General features: G+C 46.1%; 1 protein-coding gene across 17 annotated transcripts in view; it reads left to right on the forward strand.

Moving 5' to 3' along the window:
- The window catches only part of FNBP1 (formin binding protein 1), an 878,539-nt gene that overhangs the window by 816,956 nt on the left and 36,427 nt on the right, over positions 1-25,156 (forward strand). For 14 of the 17 annotated variants that reach the window (XM_078646220.1, XM_078646221.1, XM_078646222.1 and 11 more), the window contains one exon: positions 18,990-19,148. In XM_078646220.1, the coding sequence (XP_078502346.1) occupies positions 18,990-19,148 (159 nt within the window). Of the gene's footprint in view, positions 1-18,989; positions 23,485-25,156 lie in introns of those variants that run through there. The other 3 variants (XM_078646226.1, XM_078646230.1, XM_078646234.1) reach the window with 1 other exon arrangement.

Here is a 25,156-nt window from a genome sequence, read left to right on the forward strand (position 1 = left end):
GGTCCGAGCTTTCCTGGGCCTCACAGGTTACTACCGTCGCTTTGTGAAGGGGTATGGCACTATTGTAGCGCCCCTCACAGAGCTCACCTCTAGGAAACAACCTCGACGGGTAGTTTGGACAAAGGCTTGTCAGCAAGCCTTTGAAAAGTTGAAGCAGGCAATGTGCGAAGCACCGGTCCTGAAGGCTCCCAATTTCTCCAAGGAGTTTATTGTGCAAACAGATGCATCCGAACATGGCATTGGGGCAGTGTTATCGCAACTCAATGAAGAGGGCCTGGATCAACCTGTAGTCTTCTTATCCAGGAGACTGCTTCCCCGGGAACAGAAGTGGAGTGCCATTGAGAGGGAAGCTTTTGCGGTGGTGTGGGCTCTGAAGAAGCTGCGGCCATACCTCTTAGGCTCGCACTTTCTGGTTCAGACTGACCACCGACCCCTTCGTTGGCTGATGCAGATGAAGGGGGAAAATCCCAAGTTGTTGAGGTGGTCCATCTCCCTACAGGGAATGGACTTTCGGGTGGAACATCGGCCTGGAGTGGACCACGCCAATGCAGACGGTCTCTCCAGGTATTTCCGCCTTAGTGATGAGGACTCCCAAGGGGTTGGGTAGTTCTCCCCACTTTCAGCTGGGGGGGACGCGTGTTAGACCTGTCTGGCTTTTTGGCAATGTCCCTCCTAATTTTTATTTATTTTGTCCCCTTTTTGCCCCTCATACCCTTGGTAATCTTTTTTTTGTCTACTAACTTTTTAGGTGCTGACCAGGGGGATAGGTGTGCTTTCCCCCCCTTGTAATCTTTTACCTCAGGCCCAGAGGCCTGTGTTGTCAGGAAACCTCATCTTGTCACAAAATGGAGGGCCCTAACTGTCACCAACTGCCACCCCATAGTCAGCCCCATAGGCTAACATTAGGACTTCCAGAACCTTCTGGACCCTACTGGACTCTGTGAGGCTAGGCTATAAAAGGGCAGGGGGCAGGAGGCCATTTTGTGTAGTCCAGTGTGAGAGGAGAGAGGCTGCAGTGTGCGGAGGAGGACGCGCTAGGAGAGGCTAGTTGGTTTCATTAACTGACAGCATCTTTCAGAGGACGTTCCCCCTTGTGCTGCTGACCGAACCCTACCATTGGCCTGAAATCGATCTGGTCCAGTCAAGTAACCAGGGACTTTGGACCTTTCCCCAGACGGCTGTGTCCCACCTTCACCCCTTTGTTCCCTCTGGGGGTTACTAACTAGCTCCCCGCCTTCCTGCCGAAGTTATAGCCTACCCGGATTAGAAGAGCAGTGCCCGGTGTGGTTTGACAGCTTGTGAGGCCGAGGCGTCTCTGTCTGGAGGGCGCGAGGGGGCGTGAAGGAGAGCAGTCCGCGGAAGAGTGGCGCAGCCTGCTGTTCAAGCCGCGCGGCGGAATTGGTGAAGAGACGCTGATCCCCTGCGCAGGAGCAGAAGCGTGTACCTCCCGGCGGAAGGGGGCGGTGTAGTCTGTGCCACTGGTTCCCCCGCATCTGCGCAGCAGAGCCCAGCATCCGAGAGACGCGAGGAATTCTCCAGGAGCAACGCGTCTCCGGTTACCTCAGCGGACCCGGTCTGGTCAGGGCTGGGGCAGAGGAGCGTCCTGCATTCCCCGAGGAGCGGAAACCTAGCGCCACAGCCGATCTGCTGACAGCTTGACCAGCGTCCGCTTCAGACGGTGAGAGGAAGGGCGAAGGGCCGCCGTCAGTGCTCCTCCCCACTCCGGCGCTGAGGTGAAGAGGTTGGCTGGTGTTTCTCTTCGGCGGAACTGGCTGTTAGCCCCGACCCCTGTGGACTGGAGCAGGACAAAAGACCTAAATAAACAGTAAGGAGCCGTGGGGGTGAGGAGGAACAGAGCTGAGTCCTCTCTGATAACGTATTAAATCCCGAATCCCAGCGTCTAGCGTGATGCCCCTATACTCTGACGACTTTAGCTTAAGCTGTGTCAGAATAGGTGAAGGGGGAAGGTAGTTTCCTATTCCCAACCTCATTGTAACAGGTCTAAGAGTAGCCATTACGCTAGAAGACAGAGGGGAACCTGAATTACTGTCAGAAGAGCACTGACGTTACTTGCTAAAGGGGAAACTCCCTTCAGATCTTCATGGCAGTTGTTGTGTAAAGATAGTAAATTGGTAAAATTCCTGCATTCCACTCTGAATGTGTATTCTAACGCTGTATTAAAGTGGAGATAAGGGGAGAGAGTTCTTAATACTGTGATAGAGGTAAAGCCAGTGATTTGGCAGGTTAAAGCGATGTTATTGATTACTAATGCAAAGTGACACTGTTTAGTGTAACCCTAATGAGATAATTTCAATTCCAAACAGCGAGCACTTCTGAACTTATGACAGCTAAATGTTTTGAACTGTAATTTTTCCACAGCAAGAAGAGTGTATTTACTTCTCCACATCAAAGGTATAATTGTTATTTCTGAGAAGAACTAAGATGTGTCACACTGTATAATTTGAAACCAAAGAGTATATTATTTTTATAAAACAGCACGTATTTTCACATAATTTTGGTGTAGAGTTTTCCTTTTGAGTGCTATTGCGTGGAGTTACTTTTGAGTGGTCTGCAACCTTTACACTGTGCCTCTGTTATGTTAGTCTTGCCCTAGGCCAGGCTACCTAATTCCAACACACACACACAACCATACACACACAACCACACACACATAAACACACAACCACACACAACCACAGACACACAACCACACACAACCATAACCACACATACACAGCCACAAGCACACACACAACCCCACACACAGCTACAAGCACACACAACCACACACACAACCCCCCACAACCACACACACACCGAAACACACACACAACCACACACACATAAACACACAACCACATACACAACCACACACACACACACACACACACATAACCACACACAACCACAACCTCACACACAACCACACACATAAACACACAACCACACACATAAACACACAACCACACACACAACCACACACACAACCACACACACAACCACACACACAACCAAACACACAACCATACACTCACACATAAACACACACACAAACACACAACCACACACAACCATAACTACACACACACAACCACACACACATAACCACACACAACCACACACATAAACACACAACCACACACACAACCAGACACACAACCACACACAACCACACACACAACCATACACTCACACAACCACACACACATCCACACACAACCACACACAACCATAACCACACACACAGCCACAAGCACGCACACAGCTACAAGCACACACAACCACACACAACCACACACACAACCATACACTCACACAACCACACACACAAACACACAACTGCACACACAACCACACACACCCACACCCACATATTCACACAACCACACACACATAATCACACAACCACACACAACCACACCCAACGACCCAACCACACAACACACACACACACACACACACAACTACAACCACAAGCACACACAGAACCACACACACAACCACATCCATACACACACAACCATACACACACAACCACACACATACAACCACATACACAACCACACACACAACCACACACACAACCAGAAACAAAACCACACACACCCAGAAACAAAACCACACACACAACCACACACACAACCACCACACACACAACCACACACACAACCACACAGACAACCACACACACAACTACTCACAACCACACACACAACTACTCACAACCACACACACACACAACCATACTCACACCCACACACACAACCCCACACACAACCACAACCACACACAACACACACAACCACACACACAGACAACCACACACACAACCACACATACACCCACACACACACACAGCCACACAACTACACACAACCACACACACAACCACAATCACACAACTAGACACACAACCACACACACTCAAGCACACACAACCACCCTCACCCAAACACACACACACAACCACACACTCAACCACAACCACACATGCAACCACACACACAACCACACCTAAACACACCCAACCACACATCCACACAAACCACACCCACACACAACCACATACGCAACCACACACACAACCACACACACATAACCACAACCACACACTCAACCACAACCACCCACACAACCACACACGCAACCACACACACACACAATCACACACACACAGCCACAATCACACACACAACCACACAGCTACACGCACATAAACACACAACTACACGCACAACCACACACTCACACACAGCCAAACAAAACCACACACACATAATCACACAACCACACACACATAATCACACAACCACACACACACACACAACCACACCCAACGACCCAACCACACAACACACACACAACCACAACCACACACACAAGCACACACAACCACAGAACCACACACACAACCACACACACAACCACACACAACCACACACACAACCACACACAACCACACACAAACCCACACAGACAACCACACACACAACTACTCACAACCACACACACACAACCACACACACAACCATACTCACACCCACACACAACCATACACACAACCCCACACACAACCACACACAACACACACAACCACACACACAGACAACCACACACACAACCACACACACAACCACACACACAACCACACACACAACCACACATACAACCACACATACACCCACACACACACAGCCACACAACTACACACAACCACAATCACACAACTAGACACACAACCACACACACTCAAGCACACACAACCACACTCACCCAAACACACACACAACCACACACACACACACAACCACACACTCAACCACAACCACACATGCAACCACACACACAACCACACCTAAACACACCCAACCACACATCCACACAAACCACACCCACACACAACCACATACGCAACCACACACACAACCACACACACAACCACACACACACATAACCACAACCACACACATAACCACAACCACACACACAACCACACACGCAACCACACAATCACACACACACAGCCACAATCACACACACAACCACACAGCTACACGCACATAAACACACACTCACACACAGCCAAACAAAACCACACACACATAATCACACAACCACACACACATAATCACACAACCACACACACACACACAACCACACCCAACGACCCAACCACACAACACACACACAACCACAACCACACACACAAGCACACACAACCACAGAACCACACACACAACCACAACCCTACACACATACAACCACAACCCTACACACATACCACAACCACACACACAACCACACACACACAACCACACACACAACCACACACACAACCATACACACAACCACACACACAACCACACACACAACCATACACACAATCACACACACCCACACACAACCACACACACCCAAGCACACACACAACCACAAACACAACCACAAACACACACAACCACACATGCAACCACACATGCAACCACACACACAACCACACCTAAGCACACCCAACCACACACACCCAACCACACACACCCAACCACACACACCCAACCACACACAGCCAACCACACACACAACCACACACAACCACACACAACCACACACACAACCACACACAACCACACACACAACCACACACAAACACACACACACACACAACCACACACACACACACACAACCACACACACACAACCATACACACAACCTCAACCACACATACAACCACACACACAATCACCCACACAATCACCCACACAGCCACACACACAACCACAACACCCAACCACAACATCCCACACACACACACACACACACAACCACGCCCTCCCCCCACACCCGCACCCACAACCGCACCCACTACCACACACAACCACACCCACACACACACACACACACCCACACACACCCACACACACACACAAAACCACACACAACCACACACAACCACACACACAAACCACACACACACACAAGCACAGACACACAACCACGCACAACCACACCAAGCATTGGCATAGCCAATAGGGTTCACCTTTGGGACATAATAAGTGTTTAGCCACGCAACCGTTGATGTGGTTGCACCAAGGATATTGTGCTGCATAACTAAATACTTAGAAGGTCCCAAAAGCGAGACCTATTGGCTACGACAATGCTTGTTTAAGCAAGAGTTACAAAATATAGGATTGTTGTTTCAGGAGAGTTACAACATATAAGTTGCATTTCATTTAGAGCATTTCAGAAAGGATCACGATGACCAGCTGACAGTGCGACAGACACTTTCCTCCTCTTGTCGACAGCAGGCAGGAGTTCTTCCGAGTTCACACCATATGATGATTGTGGTGTAGGATTCCCGTGGCAGAAATGAAGATGGCCATCCAAAAAGGAAGGAGGTGGGATGACGCCTTACATAGTAATGGATACTATGCTAAGTTTCAACAAACCCAACAGCTTGAAGCCTTAAGTCCAGGTAGTTCCAGGAGCCAGGGTTTATTATTCAACTCCATGGGTGAAAAAATTGAGGTTTGTTCCAACAAGCCATAGGTTCTTTACACAGGTAACCCTGCAAGGACAGTCTCCGACTATTCCAGACAAGTAGGTACATTTAATCAATTCCAACCTTCTAACAATTTTCCGGGGGGGGGGGGGGGGATGGCCATAACATTTCGGGATATTAGGAATTTGATGTGAAAAGCAATCAGTTATTGCACTGGGTAACTTCTGAACCCCAGGGTATCGGAATGTGCCTGCTGCGAAAGTTACCTCATCCTTGCCAGTACCACTCACAATCAGGGCCCTAGACCTTTGACTGGTCCCATTTAAAGCCAGCATGCTGAACTCTGAAGCTAGAGTAGATTGAAAATAAAGCAACGATAACTAAGCAGAGGACTTGCAATAAGATTGGTCGCGTGGCCGGAATAGTAATACTAATGACTCAGATCACTCTTGTGAAATTTACGTGATTTGACTGTGTTTAGACTTGCATGATGTCTCATTAGTTGCGACTCAATCCATGGTTCCGCACTTAAACCTGACCTATTTTGAAGTGATCCGTTCCCACCCTGTGTGGCAACTAGTTGTTTGAGGACGTCCCCCCATCCTCTGACAAGAGTTTCTTTCAGATGGGTTCTTTTTCCCAATCTGCTCCTTTAGGCAAAAACCTGCTTAAACTAGAGCAAACCTAAAAACGTTTGTCCTGTTTACAGTCTTCTGCTCCTGAAGATCCAAGAAAAGGCAGTTACTGACCTTTGACTTGAATCACACAGCATCTTGTGTGACTGGCAACTGGGTATCCCTGTTAACAAAAGTATAGAGCACTCTTTCAGAAGCTAATATATCTTTTAGATAAAGGGAGGTGCTGCTTGATGTGCAGATCTGTTTAACACGCTTGACTATTCTCTCCTGCTGTCTAGTACTAGAGAGGTGGCAGGGCAGCCTCCTGGTCATCGGTCAGCAGTGCAAGGATCCACTGCCTGACTCTCCCGCACTGGAACCTCCTGAATGACACATGCTTAGCAGCAAGGCCTGGCTATGCCTGGATGAGGAGAAGACCGCTTACATTTCTTGTCACAGAAGAAGACCGAAATAAAACCCCTACACAATGGTTTCTCCCGGCGCATATCCTCTACAGTACCTGTAGGAGACGTCAATGCACTCTGAGTGGTCCTGGAGGCAGATTCATCTCTAGACGGCCAAGTGCATTTTTATCATGCTCCCCGTGCTTTACTAAACTAATCTCTAGTAAGCTGTTGGTAGGCTTTTGTATGCTCTAACTTTCCCCACTTGCTGTCACCTCAAAAAATGATTCAGAAACTTCAAGTGGTTCTGAACTGGGCAGCTCAAGCAGTGCTTGAGATGACATCACATTTCTCCTCTCTTGAGAAACTGCTCTCGTTTTCTTGTTTTTAAGGTATCAAAAGTAATAAAGTGATCCCTGGTAGCATCCACGTTTATATAACAAGACACTGTTCATCATCTGTACCATAGTACACTTGTTATTCTTTGACATGAAACTAACTGTGGTCATTCTGATGACAGGGATCTTGCACGGTGGCAGTTCTTTTGTGCCTCCTGCTGGTGCTCGCTGATACTCTACGCTGTTCAGGGCCACCGTAGTCAATCTCTTATGGTCTTCAGGAAGAAGACCGAATCCTACTTCTTTAATCCTCCTGTTCATTGCCACTTTGTTCAGCTATCAGTAGCCCTTCTTAGATTGTATGTGCTTTAAAAAAACTTGGAATCAGTCCAGTCGAGGGCACAAGCCATCAGTGCAAACACATTTAACTTTGAATGCTGGGTATCATTGTGACATCTGTTAATAGTTGGAGAATAAAACCTCTCAGAGCAGCAGTTTCTTTATTAACAGCATTTGCAGCAGGGCAAAACATAAGTGAGAGCAAAACATAGCCTTCCATAGAGCTGGGTAAAATAACTCCTGCAGAGGAACATCATCATTGTCCAGAACGTATACGTTTTCTGACAGTGGCTGATGCCTTGTCTGGGCCCGTCCTAAGAGGACAGTTCCTTCCCGGTGGCCTGTAACATACCCCTAGAGCTGGCAGCCCACTTACACCCTATGCAGTGAATTGTCAGGTCCACATCTGGCAGATATGTCCATTCTCTGTGCATTGCAGGGGGAGCGTCACAGGAAGTCTGCCCTTAAATGTCTCGACATGGCTTAGTGCTGGATGCCTAGACCTGGGGACATCATGGGTCTGCTCCTGCCTTTTGTCTTCGAGGCCCTGGACCGACATCTTCTCTACTACAAAGGGTTATTTTCTGTTCCCTCGGGTAGCTGCCCGGCTAGCAGTGCCTGCAAGTGCATCTCCTTCCCTCCTCTTAGTCCAGTAGCTTGCAACTGCCTTACTACTGCTGAGTTATACAGATTTGTATCGATCAGCCAATCAGGAAACAGCCTCACTTCTGACCTCTTACATTACTGCCTGCATCATCCTTCCCTCTTGAAGGAGATAAAAGGTAGCTTCTCCCTGGACCTTCAAACATGTGAATTAGCTTGTGTGCAGCTGCTTCCGCCGCAGAGCACTAGTGCAAACAGTTGTGCATGTCTGAAGGCAAGGTGGGCCTACATCTGTTTCAGGGGAAGGCAGTTCTGGTGTCCATAGAACAGACTCAGCTCAATATCACTCTAAAATTAGGAGGTGATCACTTCCTTCCACCATCGGTGCTCTTTGGTGTTGGAAATGTTGACAAGGTCTTTGTACAAACCTCTTATCGTCCACTTGGTGAGAGTGAAAAAAAGTTGGATGCTCCCTGATTATGAAGACTTAATGCTCCACGTAAATTGTAATTAAACCTGTCTTCCATATATCTCCAGCAGTTTCAACTTATTGACCCTTCTGTTTTCAGGAACAGCTGCAGTGCTAGCATTGTGCCTTCTGGATGTCAACACGCTTTTCAGTCATGATAATGATTCACACAGATATTCAAAAACCCATTCCCCACTGAGCCTGCTCTCCCTCTCTGATAGACCCTGTATGAGCAACTGACTCTGTTATGGATACCCGTTGCTTCTCAATGATTGGAGACCCGGTATCCTCTTCTGGGAAAACAAGTTCCCCTCAAATTCCCCTTGAATGGCATTCCTGAAGAAATACGTTTTTCGGAGAAAGGCTCTGTCAGTTCAAACAGCCTGGTGTTCAATAACACCCCGGTGAGGATATTCTTATCTCCCAAACGCAAAATACAGCTTAAAATGAATGTCAAAATATGTTTTGGCAAAGGCGAGTGGATTGCGCACTCAAGGGATCCAGAAAAACGGTCTCGAACTGAAACGCCGCAATATACGTCGAACCCGATGGCGGAAAGAAAACAATCTAACAATGGAGTCAATGTCCATGCGCAATATTACAGAGAGGAGGAGTCACCTTACCTCGTGACTTGAAAGACTGCTTTGAAGAAAAACAGCTTGCAAACATCCAGGCCCAACACTAGATGGCAGGAGTATGCAAAGCATGTGAATCTACAGCTCTGTGTGCCAAGAACAGAGGCTTACAGGGTAAGTAACATATTCAATCTAGAGTATTACTCTAACAATTTTCTTTGTTAAATTGCTATCTTTGTTGCCAAACCGGATTAATGTATACACCAACACAGGTAAATGATATATCAGCATCTTCACAGTGAATGGGATAACGGACATACCTCCCTAGTTGCCAACAGAAAAAATCGGACTGCCTTTATCTGTACTGGATCTGGCAAAGGGATCTTCATGACCACTACCACCATCACAGTAGAGTGGAGAGAGATCTGTTCAAGTCTCTTTAGTTCACTATTCCTCCTACCCGTTATTTCAGGTACTTTCCCAGTTCCAGCTTCAACTAACAATGTCTACCTGTCATCTTTCCTGACTTATGAGCTTCCAGAAGGCCTGAAGGGAGGGAGCATGTGAGTCACTAGAGGGGATAAGCAGTTCGTACAAGGGGAGAAAGCATTCCTTGGAACTAGAGTTATCCAGTATTAGGGTATCTTTCATAGATTCACATGCCTGAATCATTCCCCGTCGTCGGGATGGGAGTTTCCGGTACATAAATAAAGTAATGTCCCATTAGACTTATAGAGTAATAAGCCAAAGGCCCCACATTAGTAACATATCCATGTCCTTTTGTAAAAAGGATCAAACTCTAGAGAAGAGCCAATCCGCTATCACCGCCCTCTAGAACCCTCCTGGAAGGAGCTCCTGTTCCTCAGATTTTCTTTCGCATGTCGTGCTAAGGGAGTCTCCTCTGAGCTCTGCTCAGCTTACTTCTCATCGGGTTTTCCAGTGTTTTTTCTAGCTTTATATTTCATCTTTTGACTGAAGTTCCTTGGTATCCTCATGGCTGAGACACCTAAGAAGGGACTTTTTAGGTCCTGTGGTTCTTGTGGGAAAAAGCGACTACATGTACCCAGGATTTGGAACTCACTCCCTCCTGAAACCAGGCTCATCCCCTCTACCATACTTTTTAAGAAAAAAGTAAAAGCTATCCTCATGGCTAAATGCACTTGAATTACTACTGGGGATTAACTTCAAAGACTAGATATTGAGCTGTACTACTTGTTCAAACCTTTTGCATTTTTGTATGACATGTGATATTGACTTACCTGATTGTTTATGTTACCACTTATTTGTATTTTTATCATTATTGATGTATCTGTCTGTATTTTCTCCCTCATATACCACCCCCACCCCAATGGTTATTCACTCACATGCTCGTACCCCTCATATGTAAAGCGCTCTGATATCTGCAAAGATCTTGTTCGCGCTATATAGAACTTTCAAAATAAATAAATAAAAATAATAAACATGTAGATGACCAACATCAAGATTGTCTCTACTGCCTCTATCCAGACCATTCTTCTAAAGATTGCAAGGTATGTCGTACCTTCTCCACAAAAACCCTCCAAGATCGGGAGGGACGCCTTTTAATATGGTTACAAAGGCTGAAAGACAGAGGCCAACTGGAGTCTTCTGAGGAGAGTGAGGGCTCTTCAATATCCTCGTCACAGCCTCCTCAAAAGAAGACACTTAAGAAGTCTTGAAAGGTCCATTCTAAGGCTCTACCATCGAAGGTGTCCTCTCAGGAAGTTACCACCTTCAAAAAGCCTTCTTCCACTCCGACGACGACATCGTCGACAACGAGATCTGTGTCTACAGCCTTAGGTGTCACTTCGTTGACGACAACTGTCTCCACGTCGATGGCGACGTCGTCATTAACCTCGTCGACGACGACTCCATCGTCGACGGCAGGTAAGACCGTGTCGTCTACGATAGAGATCAATAAGACATTGTCGACGTCGAAGCAACCGTCGGCGCTGCGATCGCCGACGACTGTGTCCTCGACGAAGAAACCAGCCCCGTCGACGTCCACGCCATCGTCGACGAAGGCTCCGTCGGCGAAAACCATACCGTCGACGAGATCTCCCTCTGTGATGATGACAGTGTCGACAACAGCTTCGTTGACGATAACTCCATCGACTACGACACCTGTCGACGCTTCACCGTCGACGGGCTCGTCGACGACGCCGGATCCAAATCTGAAAAGCATTTATGTGCATTTAAGAATTACGAAGAAGACGTTGATGCCGGCCCTAACATCTCCAAGTAGGGTCCAACCACTGCCTCCAGCATGTCTTGTGGAAGAGGAGGATTCGGATGAGGGTAGCATGTTTCAAACGGCGACAAGCCCCTCTGAACTTAATGTAAAATATCAAGAAAGTTCAGATGAGGAAGACCAGCATCAGGAGGAAGAATATCAACTGCCTCCTCCACCAATGGTTTGTCTTCCAGCCTCCTTGGTTTCGGATTTACAATACCTCATTACAGACTACAAACAGAGGTTTCCAACATTTCCTAAACCTCAACCCCCGGCGGTGTCTCCACCACCTAGACCATGGCCTCCACCTTTAAATTTACAGCCGGAGCCTGTCATTTTGCTGCATCCTCCATCTACTGATGATGATGATGATAAGGAGGAAGATCAACATGAAGAGGGGGAACTTCAAGACACCCAGTCTAACCATGAATGGGATGACTACGTCATTCCCTGTCCTGCTTCTCCAGTGCCTGCACAGGCTAACTCACCACCTGAAGACATCGGGGGGTTCCATAACATTCTTGAGAGAGCAGCTCAACGTTTTCAAATACCCATGACTTCCCACCAACAAGATTGCTTCTTATATGATTTTAAGGAGCCTTTCAAGAAGTCAGTAAGATCTATACCCATAATAGAATACTTATTGGGTCAGGGTGTGAAGATTATGCAAAATCCTTCCTTGGTGCCTCCGGTGTTGCCTCGCCTGGATAAAAAATACAAGGCGCCCGATACTGCTCCAGCTTGCTTAATAGGACATCCCAAGCCGGACTCGGTTATAACGCAGGCGGCCCAAAGGAAGTCCAAAAATCCTTCTGCCCCGTTAACTGCTCCGCCGGATAAGGAAGGCCGAAGATTGGATAACATCGGAAAGCGTTTTTCTTCAATGTCTGCGTTGACAGTAAGAGCGTCCAATGCTTTAGCACTATTGGGACGATACAATAGGTAGTTATGGGCAGACATAGCTCCATACCTGGCAGCCTTACCTGAAGATTCAAAAGAGGAGGCAAATAAGATATTGCTTGAAGGGGAACGCTCAGCATCGGAAATAATAGATTGCGCGATGGATATCGGTCAACTGGTTTTCGTTAGCTGACTGGCGCAGTAGTGTTAAGACGACAAGGTTGGTTGAAGGCAACTTCTTTTCCACCTGCAATTCAAACAAAGATCTTGGATATGCCCTATGATGGCCAGTTTCTTTTTGGGCCAAAAATTGATGAGGATGTCCAAACTATAAAGAAAAATACGGACACAGCCAGAGCGTTGGGAACCCTCCAATTTAAAAATCCTTCCTTTTGTGGATCAAGAGGAAGAGGGCAGTCCTCTTTTAGAGGTGACTACCAATATCGGTCGTCCTGCTCTTCTGGTCAACAACATCGTCTACAGTATTAGCAACGTAAGCAGCAATCATCTTACAGTAAATCATCCTTTCGTGGAAAAGTTCAACAAACGTCAACAAAAAGGCACTGCTCGACGACAATGACCCTTCACTTCAGCCAGATTCCAGTTCATCTCTGCCCTCAAAAATTGGAGGAAGAATTTCCCACTTTCTAACAAATTGGAAGCAAATTACAACGGACCGTTGAGTTCTACAATTAGTTCAATTCGGTAATTCACTGTAATTTGTTCACATCCCTCCCCCAACCCCTCCCCGACCTATGCTTCACAAAAATCTACGTATACTTCTCCGGGAGATTTCTCTTATGCTCCAGAAGGGAGCGATAGAAAGAGTTCCTCTTTCTCAACGGGGGAAGGGATTTTACTCCCGTTTTTTTCCTGATTCAGAAAAAGGAGAAAAAATGAAGACCAATTTTAGACCTGAAATCCCTCAACAAATTCTTGAAAAAGCAGTTTTTTCGTATGGTGACAATCCAGGAGGTTCTACAACTTCTAGATGCGGAAGATTACATGGTGTCTTTGGATCTTCAGGATGCTTATTTTCATATCCCTATTCACCAGAATCACAAAAAGTTCTTAAGGTTTGCAGTATCGGGCAGACACTTTCAATTCAGCGCCCTACCTTTCGTGCTCAAATCTGCACCACGCATCTTTACGAAATGCCTTTCTCCAGTGGCTGCATATCTCAGGCAACAAGACCATCAAGTTTTTCCATATCTGGACGACTGGCTAATCAAGGTACCATCCTTAGAAGACGCGTCCAGGTCTTCCAACGCTTGTCTACAGCTTTTCAATCGTCTGGGACTCACACTCAATCGGGACAAATCAGTCCTTCTGCCTTCTCAGCGTATACATTTCCTAGGCGCTACCCTTGACACAAAGCAGAAGAAAGCTTTTCCATCTCAGGAAAGAAAGGACAAGCTTCTGTCACTGGCTATTCTCATAACTTCCAAGAGGTCCTTGACAGTTCGCCTCTTCAAGTCCCGACTCGGGATGATGTCATCATGTATCTTACTGGTTCCACACTGCCGTCTCCGCATGCGCCCTCTCCTGGAAGCGCTCAGCGCAATGGGTACAATGCACAGGTTCATTCGACGACATCATTCGAATGACCCCTCAGATGGTCAAGGCTCTGCAATGGTGGATTTGTCCTCCGAACCTTTCTCAAGGCTTGCCTTTCTTGCTTCCAGCTTCGCCGCATATCATCACAACAGACGCCTCACTGGGAGGTTGGGAAGCTTTCCTCCAAGAACTGCAGATAAGTGGGAAATGGTCCCCTTTTGAGAAAGAGCTTCATATAAATCTCCTCGAACCGAGAGCAGTCTTCCTTGCCCTTCAGGCTTTTCTTCCAAGAATCAGGAATTCTCTAGTGCTTGTGCGTACGGACAATACCACGACAATGCACTATCTCAACAAGCAGGGAGGGACTCGCTCACTAACACTCTCTCGCGAATCGGAAAAAATCTGGAACTGGTTGACCCTGCACAATATCTCCCTTTGGGCGGAGTATGACCCAGGAACGGACAACGTTCTGGCCCATTCACTAAGCAGGCAACACACAACGTGTCACGAGTGGGAATTGGACCAGGGGATCCTCAACCAAATATTCTCACGATGGGGCACTCCTCTCATAGATCTATTCGCTACAAGACACAGAACACCAAATGCCAACACTGAGCAAGCTAGCATCCCCAGAAGGGATCTCTAGGGAATTAATTTTCGATCGCATGGTGCACCGTCTTTGCATACGCTTTTCCACCCTTTCCAATGATTCGCAGAGTCCTCAGGAAATTGAAAGCGGAGCCTTGCACACTCATTCTGGTGGCCCCAAATTCGCCACGCCAACATTGGTTCACAGAGCTTCACCTTCTCTCTCTGGAACCGCCTCACGGTTGAAGCAGTTTCCTTCTCTCCTCACAAAGAACCACCAGCAAGTCCAGCATCCGGATCCGGCATCTTTAGGTTATCCGCTTGGCTCCTGAGGTCAAAGAGTTTCAGAATTTAAATATTCCGCCGTATTGTAGAGCCATTCTAGCTCGGTCACTAGCAGACAGTACTAACAAGACATATTCTTTAAAGTGGAAGAGGTTTTGCATTTGGTGTAAAACTCAGAAAATACATCCTTTTTCTTCTTCTCCAGTTCAAATATTGCCTTAACTTCTCTATTTGGCGAAATCAGGTCTGGCTCATGGTTCCATCAGGGTTCACTTGGCGGCAATTTCCTGTTTCAGAAGGTCTTCTGCTGGCCCTTCTCTCTGGTCTGACAGATTGATCAAACAGTTTCTTAGAGGCCTCTTCAGGACTTTTCCTCCTGTGAAGACTTTACCTCCTACTTGGCAGCTCAACAAAGTCCTTAATCAGCTCATGAAACATCCCTTTGAGCCGATACACAGAGCTGATCTCAAATATCTCTCTTGGAAAACGGCATTCCTTCTCGCCCTTACTTCAACAAGTCGAGTAAGTGAGCTCCAGGTTTTCTCAATTCAAGAACCTTTCTTGCAACTCAAACAAGACAGAGTGCTATTACGAACAAACCCAAAATTTGTATCAAAGGTCCCGTCAGACTTCCATCTCAACGAGCCCGTAGTCTTACACTCTTTCTTTCCAAATCCTCACACTATGGCAGAAAGGACTTACATTCTCTGTATCTTAAACGCTGCCTAAAGTTTTATATTGAGAAGACAAAGACCTTCCGCAAATCCAACCGACTCTTTGTGGCCTACAGTAGACATAGAAAAGGCCTTCCATTCACTAAACAAAGTATTTCTCGCTGGATCTCTGCAGCTATTTCATTTTGTCACGAACAGGCGGGGCAGCCCGTGCAATCTAAAGTACGGGCCCATTCCACTAGAGCGATGTCTCTTCGCAGGTTTGCCTATCATAGACATTTGCAGAGCCGCAACGTGGAAGACGCCGCATACATTCACCAAGCATTACTGCTTGGATACAGAACTCATGAAGGATGCTGCAGTCATCTATTTTAATAGAGGTGAGCCTTCTTTTCATCCCACCATCCTTTCTTGTATACTCACATTTCTCTATTGTATTTATTGGTGGTATCTTTGCTTATATTTTGATTGTTTCTATTTTTCACGTTGATATGTGATTATCTGGTGAATTTGTATATGCTGTACCATCTGAAATGTGCTTATCATTGCTTGCTACTCTGATTCAGGCATGTGAATCTATGAAAGATACCCTAATACTGGATAAGAAATGCGTTACTTACCTGTAACTGCAGTTATCCAGTATTGGTGTCTTTCATAGATTCACATGCAACCCTCCCGCCTCCCCTGGAAGGACTCATCTAACTCTCTCAGTGGTAGACCTACTTAGCACGGTGCTTACGAAAATCTGAGGAATAGGAGCTCTTTCCAGGAGGGTTCTAGAGGGAGGTGTTAGCTGATTGGCTCTTCTCTAGCGCTTGGTACATTTTACAAAAGGACATGGATATGTTACTTATGTGGTGACTTTGGCCTATTACTCTATATGTCTAATGGTACATTACTTTATTTATGTACCGGGGACTCCCATCCCGACGACGGGGAATGATTCAGGCATGTGAATCTATGAAAGATACCAATTCTGGATAACTGCAGTTACAGGTAAGTAACGCATTTCTTTTTTACATTTCAGACATATTTCTGAGGTCTTCTGTACACAAGATTTGCATAAGTTGATGCACAAATAAACACCATGGAATGTATCAGGCTTCAGCGAAATACCAGGTGATGGTTAAGCCAGCCTGATCGGACATATGTAATTTAGCAGATTCGGTTAGGCCTCCATGTAGTGCTGGACACCCTCGGCGATCCCTAGAGCTGTCCAAATCCTCTCCCTGTTATGTGAAGTCTTAAGATCATTGAGGCAGCCCTTGACACCGAGGACCCTCCTCCAGAGAAGATCTGCTTTTCAAAGCACTTCCATAGGCTTTCAAGTAGAAGAACTGTTGCATCTAATATTCGCTGAAATAAATTGATTGGTCAAATTACCACGAGGGAGTGCCTCTGCCATAGCTACCATTTCAGAGCCTCCATTTTTCCAGTAAAATACACAAGCTGTTACAACTTGCAGAAGAGAAGAAGAGTCCTTTTCAGGTTTTGTTTTGTCCTTACCAGTAGTAATGGTTTAAGCTTCTCCCTAACAGAAGACCTTCCCCACAAGGGAGGCTAATATTCTTCTTTCTAAATTGATGGATTCTTCTTTTCAGTCCATGTACAAAACATTTCTGCGACAACTGTCATGATTTGTAGTGTCCTAGTAACTCATACTTTGCCTCTCTGAACAAGCTGAACCCAAGCATTGTATTTGCAGGGACCCAAAGCAGTTAAGAGAACCCAGCATTTATTTTAGCCAAAAGTAGTTTATTATGTTCACTTGATTCTCAGGTTTCCATTCCAACTTTTTTTCACAATCCAATTGCTCCAGCTGAGAGGTAACTTTATACATTGGATGTGAAAAGAGGGTTGGCTTACACTCTAGAAAAAAGGACAATGTAAAACTTAAACAACTGCTCATCATTTTCGGCCATACAAAAACGGCTTAACCACCATCAATCAGCCCTGCGCAAGATCAATCCTTTTCTTTATAATCTAAACCTTGCACAAATGACCTTCCTGGGAAAACAGAATCGTTATCCACAAGGGGAAAAGCTGCCACCACGGCTATGCCAAGAAACGTCCCAGTCTTGCATGTATACAAAGCAATCCCCTGGTGATCTATATACACCTTTACTAGACACTACCATCTGGATTCGGATTCAAAAACAGGGACACCGTTGGGTCAAGCTTCTGTTTGTTCCCTTAGTGACTGATTTTATGTTTCCTTTCTCAAATGGTTTGGTTCCATTGTTGCTGTCACTGTTAGTGAAATGGTGTTTGCTGTTCTACGCAGTGTTTAGGCAATCAGTGAAGATACCAAAACTTGTACTCCTAGTCCTCCTTCATGGGCATGTCAATTGAAATTATAAACCTACTGCTCTGCAACCTGGCCGCTTCTGCATGTCTCCAATGAAAGACTTCTGAAGGCAGCTGTCTGTACAGGGCAATGTGTGTCCAATGAGGTGCTGAATCCAGTCACTTTCATTCCTCTTAGAAATCTGACTAGGTTTCAAATAAGTGTTTATTGCAGATGCCTTCTTTTTTAAAGAAAACAAAATAAAATTAAGTGGATGTAGCCTGAAGTCAGGTTCAAGTGAGATAGACTTAGATGAAAATGTTCAAGAAGAGATTTGTTTCACTTGATAGGTGTTCTGCGGTCCTGTGGGTTGGCGGGAGAACCTTTACCACGCAGGTAAGTATGAAGACTTCCATGATAGAGAACACAAATTACAAGGAAGTATCTTTTGCTTTCTCACAAGTTGGTGATAAGGAAGAGCTACAGACTTGGTCCTATTAACTTACTGTTTTAGATACTTTGCCTATTCTGCATGTCAGACCAGTTCCCAGCTGCCATTCATTGTGCATATACTGAGCCCCGCTTTCCTGTTCTCTCTCTAGGTCAGAATGAAGGAACCATCGCTGTCGAGGAAGGAGAAGTGTTGAGTGTCATTGAAGAAGACAAAGGAGATGGCTGGACACGGATTCGCCGAAATGAAGATGAGGAAGGTTACGTCCCCACGTCATACGTGGAAGTCTATTTGGACAGAAATGCCAAAGGTGCAATGACATACATTTAATACACTCTGTGCTGTCGTTTTCATGTTTCCTTAAAGGAAGGAGCTTGCTGTGTCCCATGCACCCCTTGTTGGGTGGATATTCATAGTACTTGGATTCTGGTTTTTGATAATGAAACATTTTCCCGCTCTGTAAGAGCTGGATTTAGAGTCCATATGTATGAGGTGAGATCAGCTAGTAGAGAAGGCTGGCTCTGGAAGCAGCTGCAGTCTTGACGCAGTTCAGGGAGGACTACTAACAAGGAGCAGCCTAGGCTATGTCTCCCACGTCTGTCTGGCCTCTTCTGCACCTGCTGCGCTTCAAGCCTCCGTCGTAATGTATGACTTTGATTCTGTCATAGTTGTTTGTTATGGATCTACATAAGTGCAACTGAAAAGTAACTCTTCACTTGCTAAACCTATTGTATTTCACACCAGGAGCCTTCTTTCCAGGAGGGGTCAACGCTCCATAGTTCTGGAATTGGAGTGTACATTTGAACAACCATTTCTCTTGTGAGATGATCCTTTCCCACACTAGATGCCTCTCCATGGAGTGGGATATCCTTGGCTGCAGGAAGAAAGAGTAGACATGGAGCTCTTTGCAAGAAGGCCCACTAAGGCTTCTATTTCTCTCAAGGCTGTGTGTGAGCTTGTCTCACATTTGTTTGACGTTGGAGCTAGCCCTTTTATGCAAATGTTGCAGGGGATCCAGCATTTGAAAGGGTCTAGATTTGTGTTTAGTGCACTCTTCTTCATTAGTACCTCTGCCTCTCCCACCTTACCATCAGATTTAGAGGTCAGCTGCTAAAGACGTTTTATTGTAGGAGAAGCAGATATTGTGCTTTCCAGATGCCATGGAATGTGCCCTCAACCCAGTAGGCATAGGCACTGGTAGTTAAAAATGCTTCTCGCTCACCATTTAATGAAATGTATTATTTCTGAGGCTATCCTGGTTTAGAAATAGGTGACCACTCTCATTGCTGATATGTCGAAGAGACCGATTCTGTACAGTGTCAAACATCTGTACAGGTTCAAAATATTTCCCTAACACATTTTTAAACCAGTTGGCGCGCTAGCAAGAGAGCAGGAGGCACACACCATTCCACACCTCTAATAAAAAGTCTCTTTGGGATCCTGAAGCACCATTAACCAACCGGGTATGGTCTGCTCAAAGGTTAGGACACCACCCTCTGTAATATCCCGCAGGTGTAGAATATCTGAGACTCTTGCAAGGGCTTCACTCAATAGATTAGAAGCGTAGATGAGGACATCTAATGGCGCCTTCACCTAGGAATGTCCAGTGCCTGCTCCAGACTTTCTCTGGTGGAATGACTTCACCTAGGAGCACCCACCCCATGCTTCAAACTGCCTCTGTGGACTCATATCCTGGCAGAGGAATGCTCACTCCCTGCTCCCAACTAACTCTACAACCAGCCGCTCCCCGCTCTGGACTACCGCTCCAGGTCGGTCTTCACCTAGAAACACCCACTCCCTGTGCAGGCACATCTACACCCAGGAGCACTCGCTTCCTGTTCTGATCTGTATCTCATGGGGTGTTTTCATGTAATACTCATCCAGGAGCGCCCACTCTGCTACAAACTGCCTCTGGGCGCGCATCTTGACATAGGAATTCCCACTCCCTGCTACAAAGCCTCTAAGCACGGGTTGCCCTGAAGCGGCAGTTCTCTTTCACAGGCAGCTGTGATAAGGCCAGTGGTGCATCCAGCATGTCAAGAATGTGGCGGGTGAAGAGTTTGGTGGCAACCTAGTGATCTTGCTGGCATGTACGGACCTAGCATCCACTAGGAAAAAGCACTGGGAGCACCAGTATTGGAAAGCTGTCAACTTTTAAGAAAATCAGTTTGGAAACCTTGTTAACATTTTTTTAAACATTTATTGACAAGAGGGTTGGGACTGTTGCTCGAAGATGCTTTTGGAATAGTCATTGCACATAGTAACAGTTTCAGTACTCTAAATCATGGGGCTCTGGGAGGACAGGACCCATAGCCTGCTGATTAAGATACAATGCATCAACAAGAAGTAGTAGTCTTGTTGGTATTGAGAGGTGCAGCGAGCATCAGCAGAGGAGGGCTGAAAATATCCACAGCACATGCTCATGCAGCAGCAGGCTAAGCTCCTTCTAACTGTGAGACTGACCACGAAAGAAGCATCTGGCGTGGCCTGAAGGAGTGCAGCGTGGTACAGAAGGGTGCCCACAATAGCCGGGGTAACACAGATGGCCATGCATCACGCACAGATATTTCAGAGATTTTGATAATTGATAATTGAAGCAATGGATCACTAATGGTGGTGCTGCACCGCTGGAGATGCCAACCATAGGGTCTGTATCACAGAACCACCTATGCCAGAGCAGGGGGATCGATTCAGCGATCTATTTGCAGTCCCAGCAGATTCCAGGTACATGTGTGTCCTGTTAGCATCTGAAGACAGCTGCATGGTATATGCAGGGCCAGTAATCTGAGGGATATCGGCTGCGTTGGATTCTTCTCTTAATGCCAGACATTTGTTCCAGTTTCTGGACGAGTTAATAGAAGACTTCTGTGTCCCGCCCCCTTCCAAGAATTGTCTGTGGAACAAAGAGGAGCTCCCACCAGTAGTCACTGATCAAGTGCATGTCATTTATTTTCTCCTGCTTCACGAAGCGCAAGGAAGTTAGGATTTGATTATGTGGATGAAACCACAGACGGCAGGTTGGGTGCTGTCCCAGGCAGTGTTGCCATGAGTATTTCTATTGCCTCTCGTGGCGTTCTGTTAGTGGTCGGAATGTTGAGCTGTGCATATGAGGTCTCTATCCAGCTGCGATAGACCCCAAAGCCTTCAGTGAAGGGCTTCACCTGTTCTGAACAAATGTCTCATGTCACGAAGCAGCACTTGGCCCAGCTTACCCTGAAAATGTATCTAGTGTGATGTCATGGAATTAAATTTGCTCCCAAAAAAGGTAAATGTAGAGTAAAGTGCAAACAGCACAAGCATAATGAGGCCTGCTAAGAAATACAATGTGTCTTGCAGGCAGAATGAGATATTTTGCTTGGTTAAGATGTTACAGCTCATATTGGACACGCAAAAGCATGTGATTGTCGAGGTCCTTGTCAAGAAAGCCTCCTCTCAGTCTTGGACGACGTGTGCGGAGCGAAGCAGTGCCATGGCTCTCTTCAGGTTAAATCGAAGCATCTCAGTGTCATGCTCCTTATAGGGAAGACCTTGTACCGGTCCTGGAGGGCAGAAGGCAGCAGTGTCACGGCTTCACCTGCGTGGGCTAGTCTTGACGGCTCATAGTGGAACAATGTGCAATCATGTATATAAGTTACACCCATTGGGTGTTCCTCGTGGCTCACTGTGGCAAATATTACTAACAAATCATACTAAGCTTGGAGAAGAATCTGTGGAGGACATCTTTAATATCTTTTGCATACGCTTTACGTGCTTAGGTGGCCTCCCATTGGCTGAAACCGGCTTAAAGGAAGTAGCTGATCTCTGGAACATTTCTTTCAGCCTCCAGAAAGTGCCTCAGTATCAGTCTAGTGAAGGAAATTGGACTGTGTGCAGTAACAGTGTTGTTCACCTAAGCGTCTGCCATTTGTAATTATCATAGTATAGTTGTCTTGTCTGACCATTACTAAAGCCAAGCTCCATCCCTCTAATGTGAGAGTAGTGGAAGTCCTAACGTGACGCTGTTCTTGGGGTCTTGCTTCCACTTCTTCACAGTAGACTCTAAATCACCAGTTGTTAACCTTGCAGGTCGGGCCACCCTTGAGGGAAGAATGAACCACTACTGTCCCAAATTTGGAGCAAACTTCAGTATGATACACCCCAGGCGAGTGTGCACTCGTCCTCTGCGGTGAAGCAGAATGTCTGCCAAAATGTATCCGAGGTGCTGCTTCTTGAGCCGAACGGGAGTTTCTCCTTGTTGCCATTGACTGTGTACATATAGCCAGTGTTTTTAGACGCAGGTCATTTTTGTGTATATATTACAAGATTGCTTTACATTTTTATTATTGTTTCTTTTTATAATTTATATATGCATTTTAACCATTATTTTGCTAACCAGTTTTGCAACGCCTAACACACTTGTTTTTCTAACAATGAATCCCATGCTGCAAATATTGTGTATCGCCCGCATCTCAGTGTTCTAGTGCATGTGCATGTCTCCTACAACTTGTTCTTTCTTTGCACACGCTTTGTATATAACCGCTAGAGAGATTGCGCCTACCCTTTATGAACTTCTTGTAGGAAGTGATCTACTCACCCACGGTCTCTCTTGTTTTCTTCCTCATGTCCCATCCACCACGTGTCTCAAATAAAACATATATTTTCTCATACTGGCATTGTTTTACATTTTATCACCATGTTCTACTGCAAGCCCACCTTCCAGACTGCCATGCTCTGTTCGTTGATTAGGAGCACGTCTGCCTTCAGACCCTGTGCTTCTTTTTATTCCCATAATGGGTGTTTTCAAGGGGAACATTAAGTGTGAGCAAACTTCAGAGATGAGGGTGCAAGTGAATATCATGAGGGGCAGCAGAGTGGGTATAAACTTCTTGAGGGTGCACTTCTTGATGGAGAAGCTGGTAGGACAGATCATTTGGGGAGAGCACCTGAGGGAGAATAAAACATGCATTTTCATAGCTGACAACGCAGGTTAGCTTTTTGAGGGAGTAATTATCTTCGGACAGCTCAGAGTGGGAGTTGATTTCTTCACGGAACTCACAGGAGGTATACATTTTTGCAGTGAGATATGGAAACACACAAACTTCTTTATGAATTAAAGAATGAGAGTGGACTTTCTGAGGAAATATAAAGGGTTGGGAGTGGATTTATTAGAGAATGAAGACTAAGATAAGCATCTAGAGGAAAATTGAAGCCAAAAGGAAGTCCTAGGTGAACTTCTCAAGCGGGTGGGAATTTACTTCTTAAGAGATTAGGCATCAGAAGTGCACTTCCCAGGGAGCAGAATGTGAGTGGGTTTCACTAGGAAAGGGTAGCGCGTGACTGAACTCCTTGGCAGAACAGAGCATGGAGGTAAACTTTTCCATAGAGAGCAGGAGAGGACTTATTGATAGTCAAATGTCTGGATCTAACTTCTTGAGGTATTACAGGATAGGAGTGGGATTCCAGAGAAAGCATGTCCTCCCTGAACCTGAACACAAGCAGCCAAGGACTGGTTTTGACCTAGTTATGGCTCATCAACCAGGTACAGCTTGGCTGCAGTGACAGTGTGCACGGGACCCACATCTGGGCATACCCATCCCAGTTAGGGCAGCACACTTAAGTATACAAAAAAGTGATGGATAGACGGCTTGAATTAATCTCAGCCACTGGGCCGCATTACAGTCCATTGTTATTTTACTGGAGCAAGCAGCAGGTGTGAACCTTTCATTGTAACAAAGAATGGTAGGACAGAGCAAGAATCAACTTCCTAAGGATGCAGAGATCCAGAATTTACATCTCAAAGCAGTAGAAATTGAAAGACAATATTCAGAGGAAGTAAAAAGATTACGAGAATTTCTTGACAGAACAAAAAGCACAGGTGAACTTTTGAAGGTAACCAGAAAAATTAGAGATCCTCTTGGGGGGTTAGAGAGAAGAACTGAACTTATCAAGAAAACACAATGGAGGTGAACTTCTTGAGAAAACCTAGCTCTGGGTAACCTTCTTGAACAAGCAGGGAACTGGAGTCAACTTCTCAATAGACTCAAGACCAGGAATGAGATTCGTGGGAGCTCAGAAAGCACAAATGAACTCTTTGAGGGAGCAGAAAGCAGGAGTGAACTTTCTCATGGAGCAGAGGGTACATGTAATTTTTGGGGGAATACACAGCTGGTGTGAACAGCTACTGGAAGAAAAAAACAGGAATACGACTTTAAAGGAGCCGGGGCTGGGGCGTGGCTGCCCATCATCAAGGGACAGGGATTAAGAGTTGATACCTCAAAGCTGCAGAGGTGGAATGCACTTTTAGATGGAGGAAACTAAGAATGTGAACGTCTCATGGAA

Source organism: Lissotriton helveticus, chromosome 5_1, assembly GCF_964261635.1.
Source record: "Lissotriton helveticus chromosome 5_1, aLisHel1.1, whole genome shotgun sequence".
NCBI lineage: Eukaryota > Metazoa > Chordata > Amphibia > Caudata > Salamandridae > Lissotriton > Lissotriton helveticus.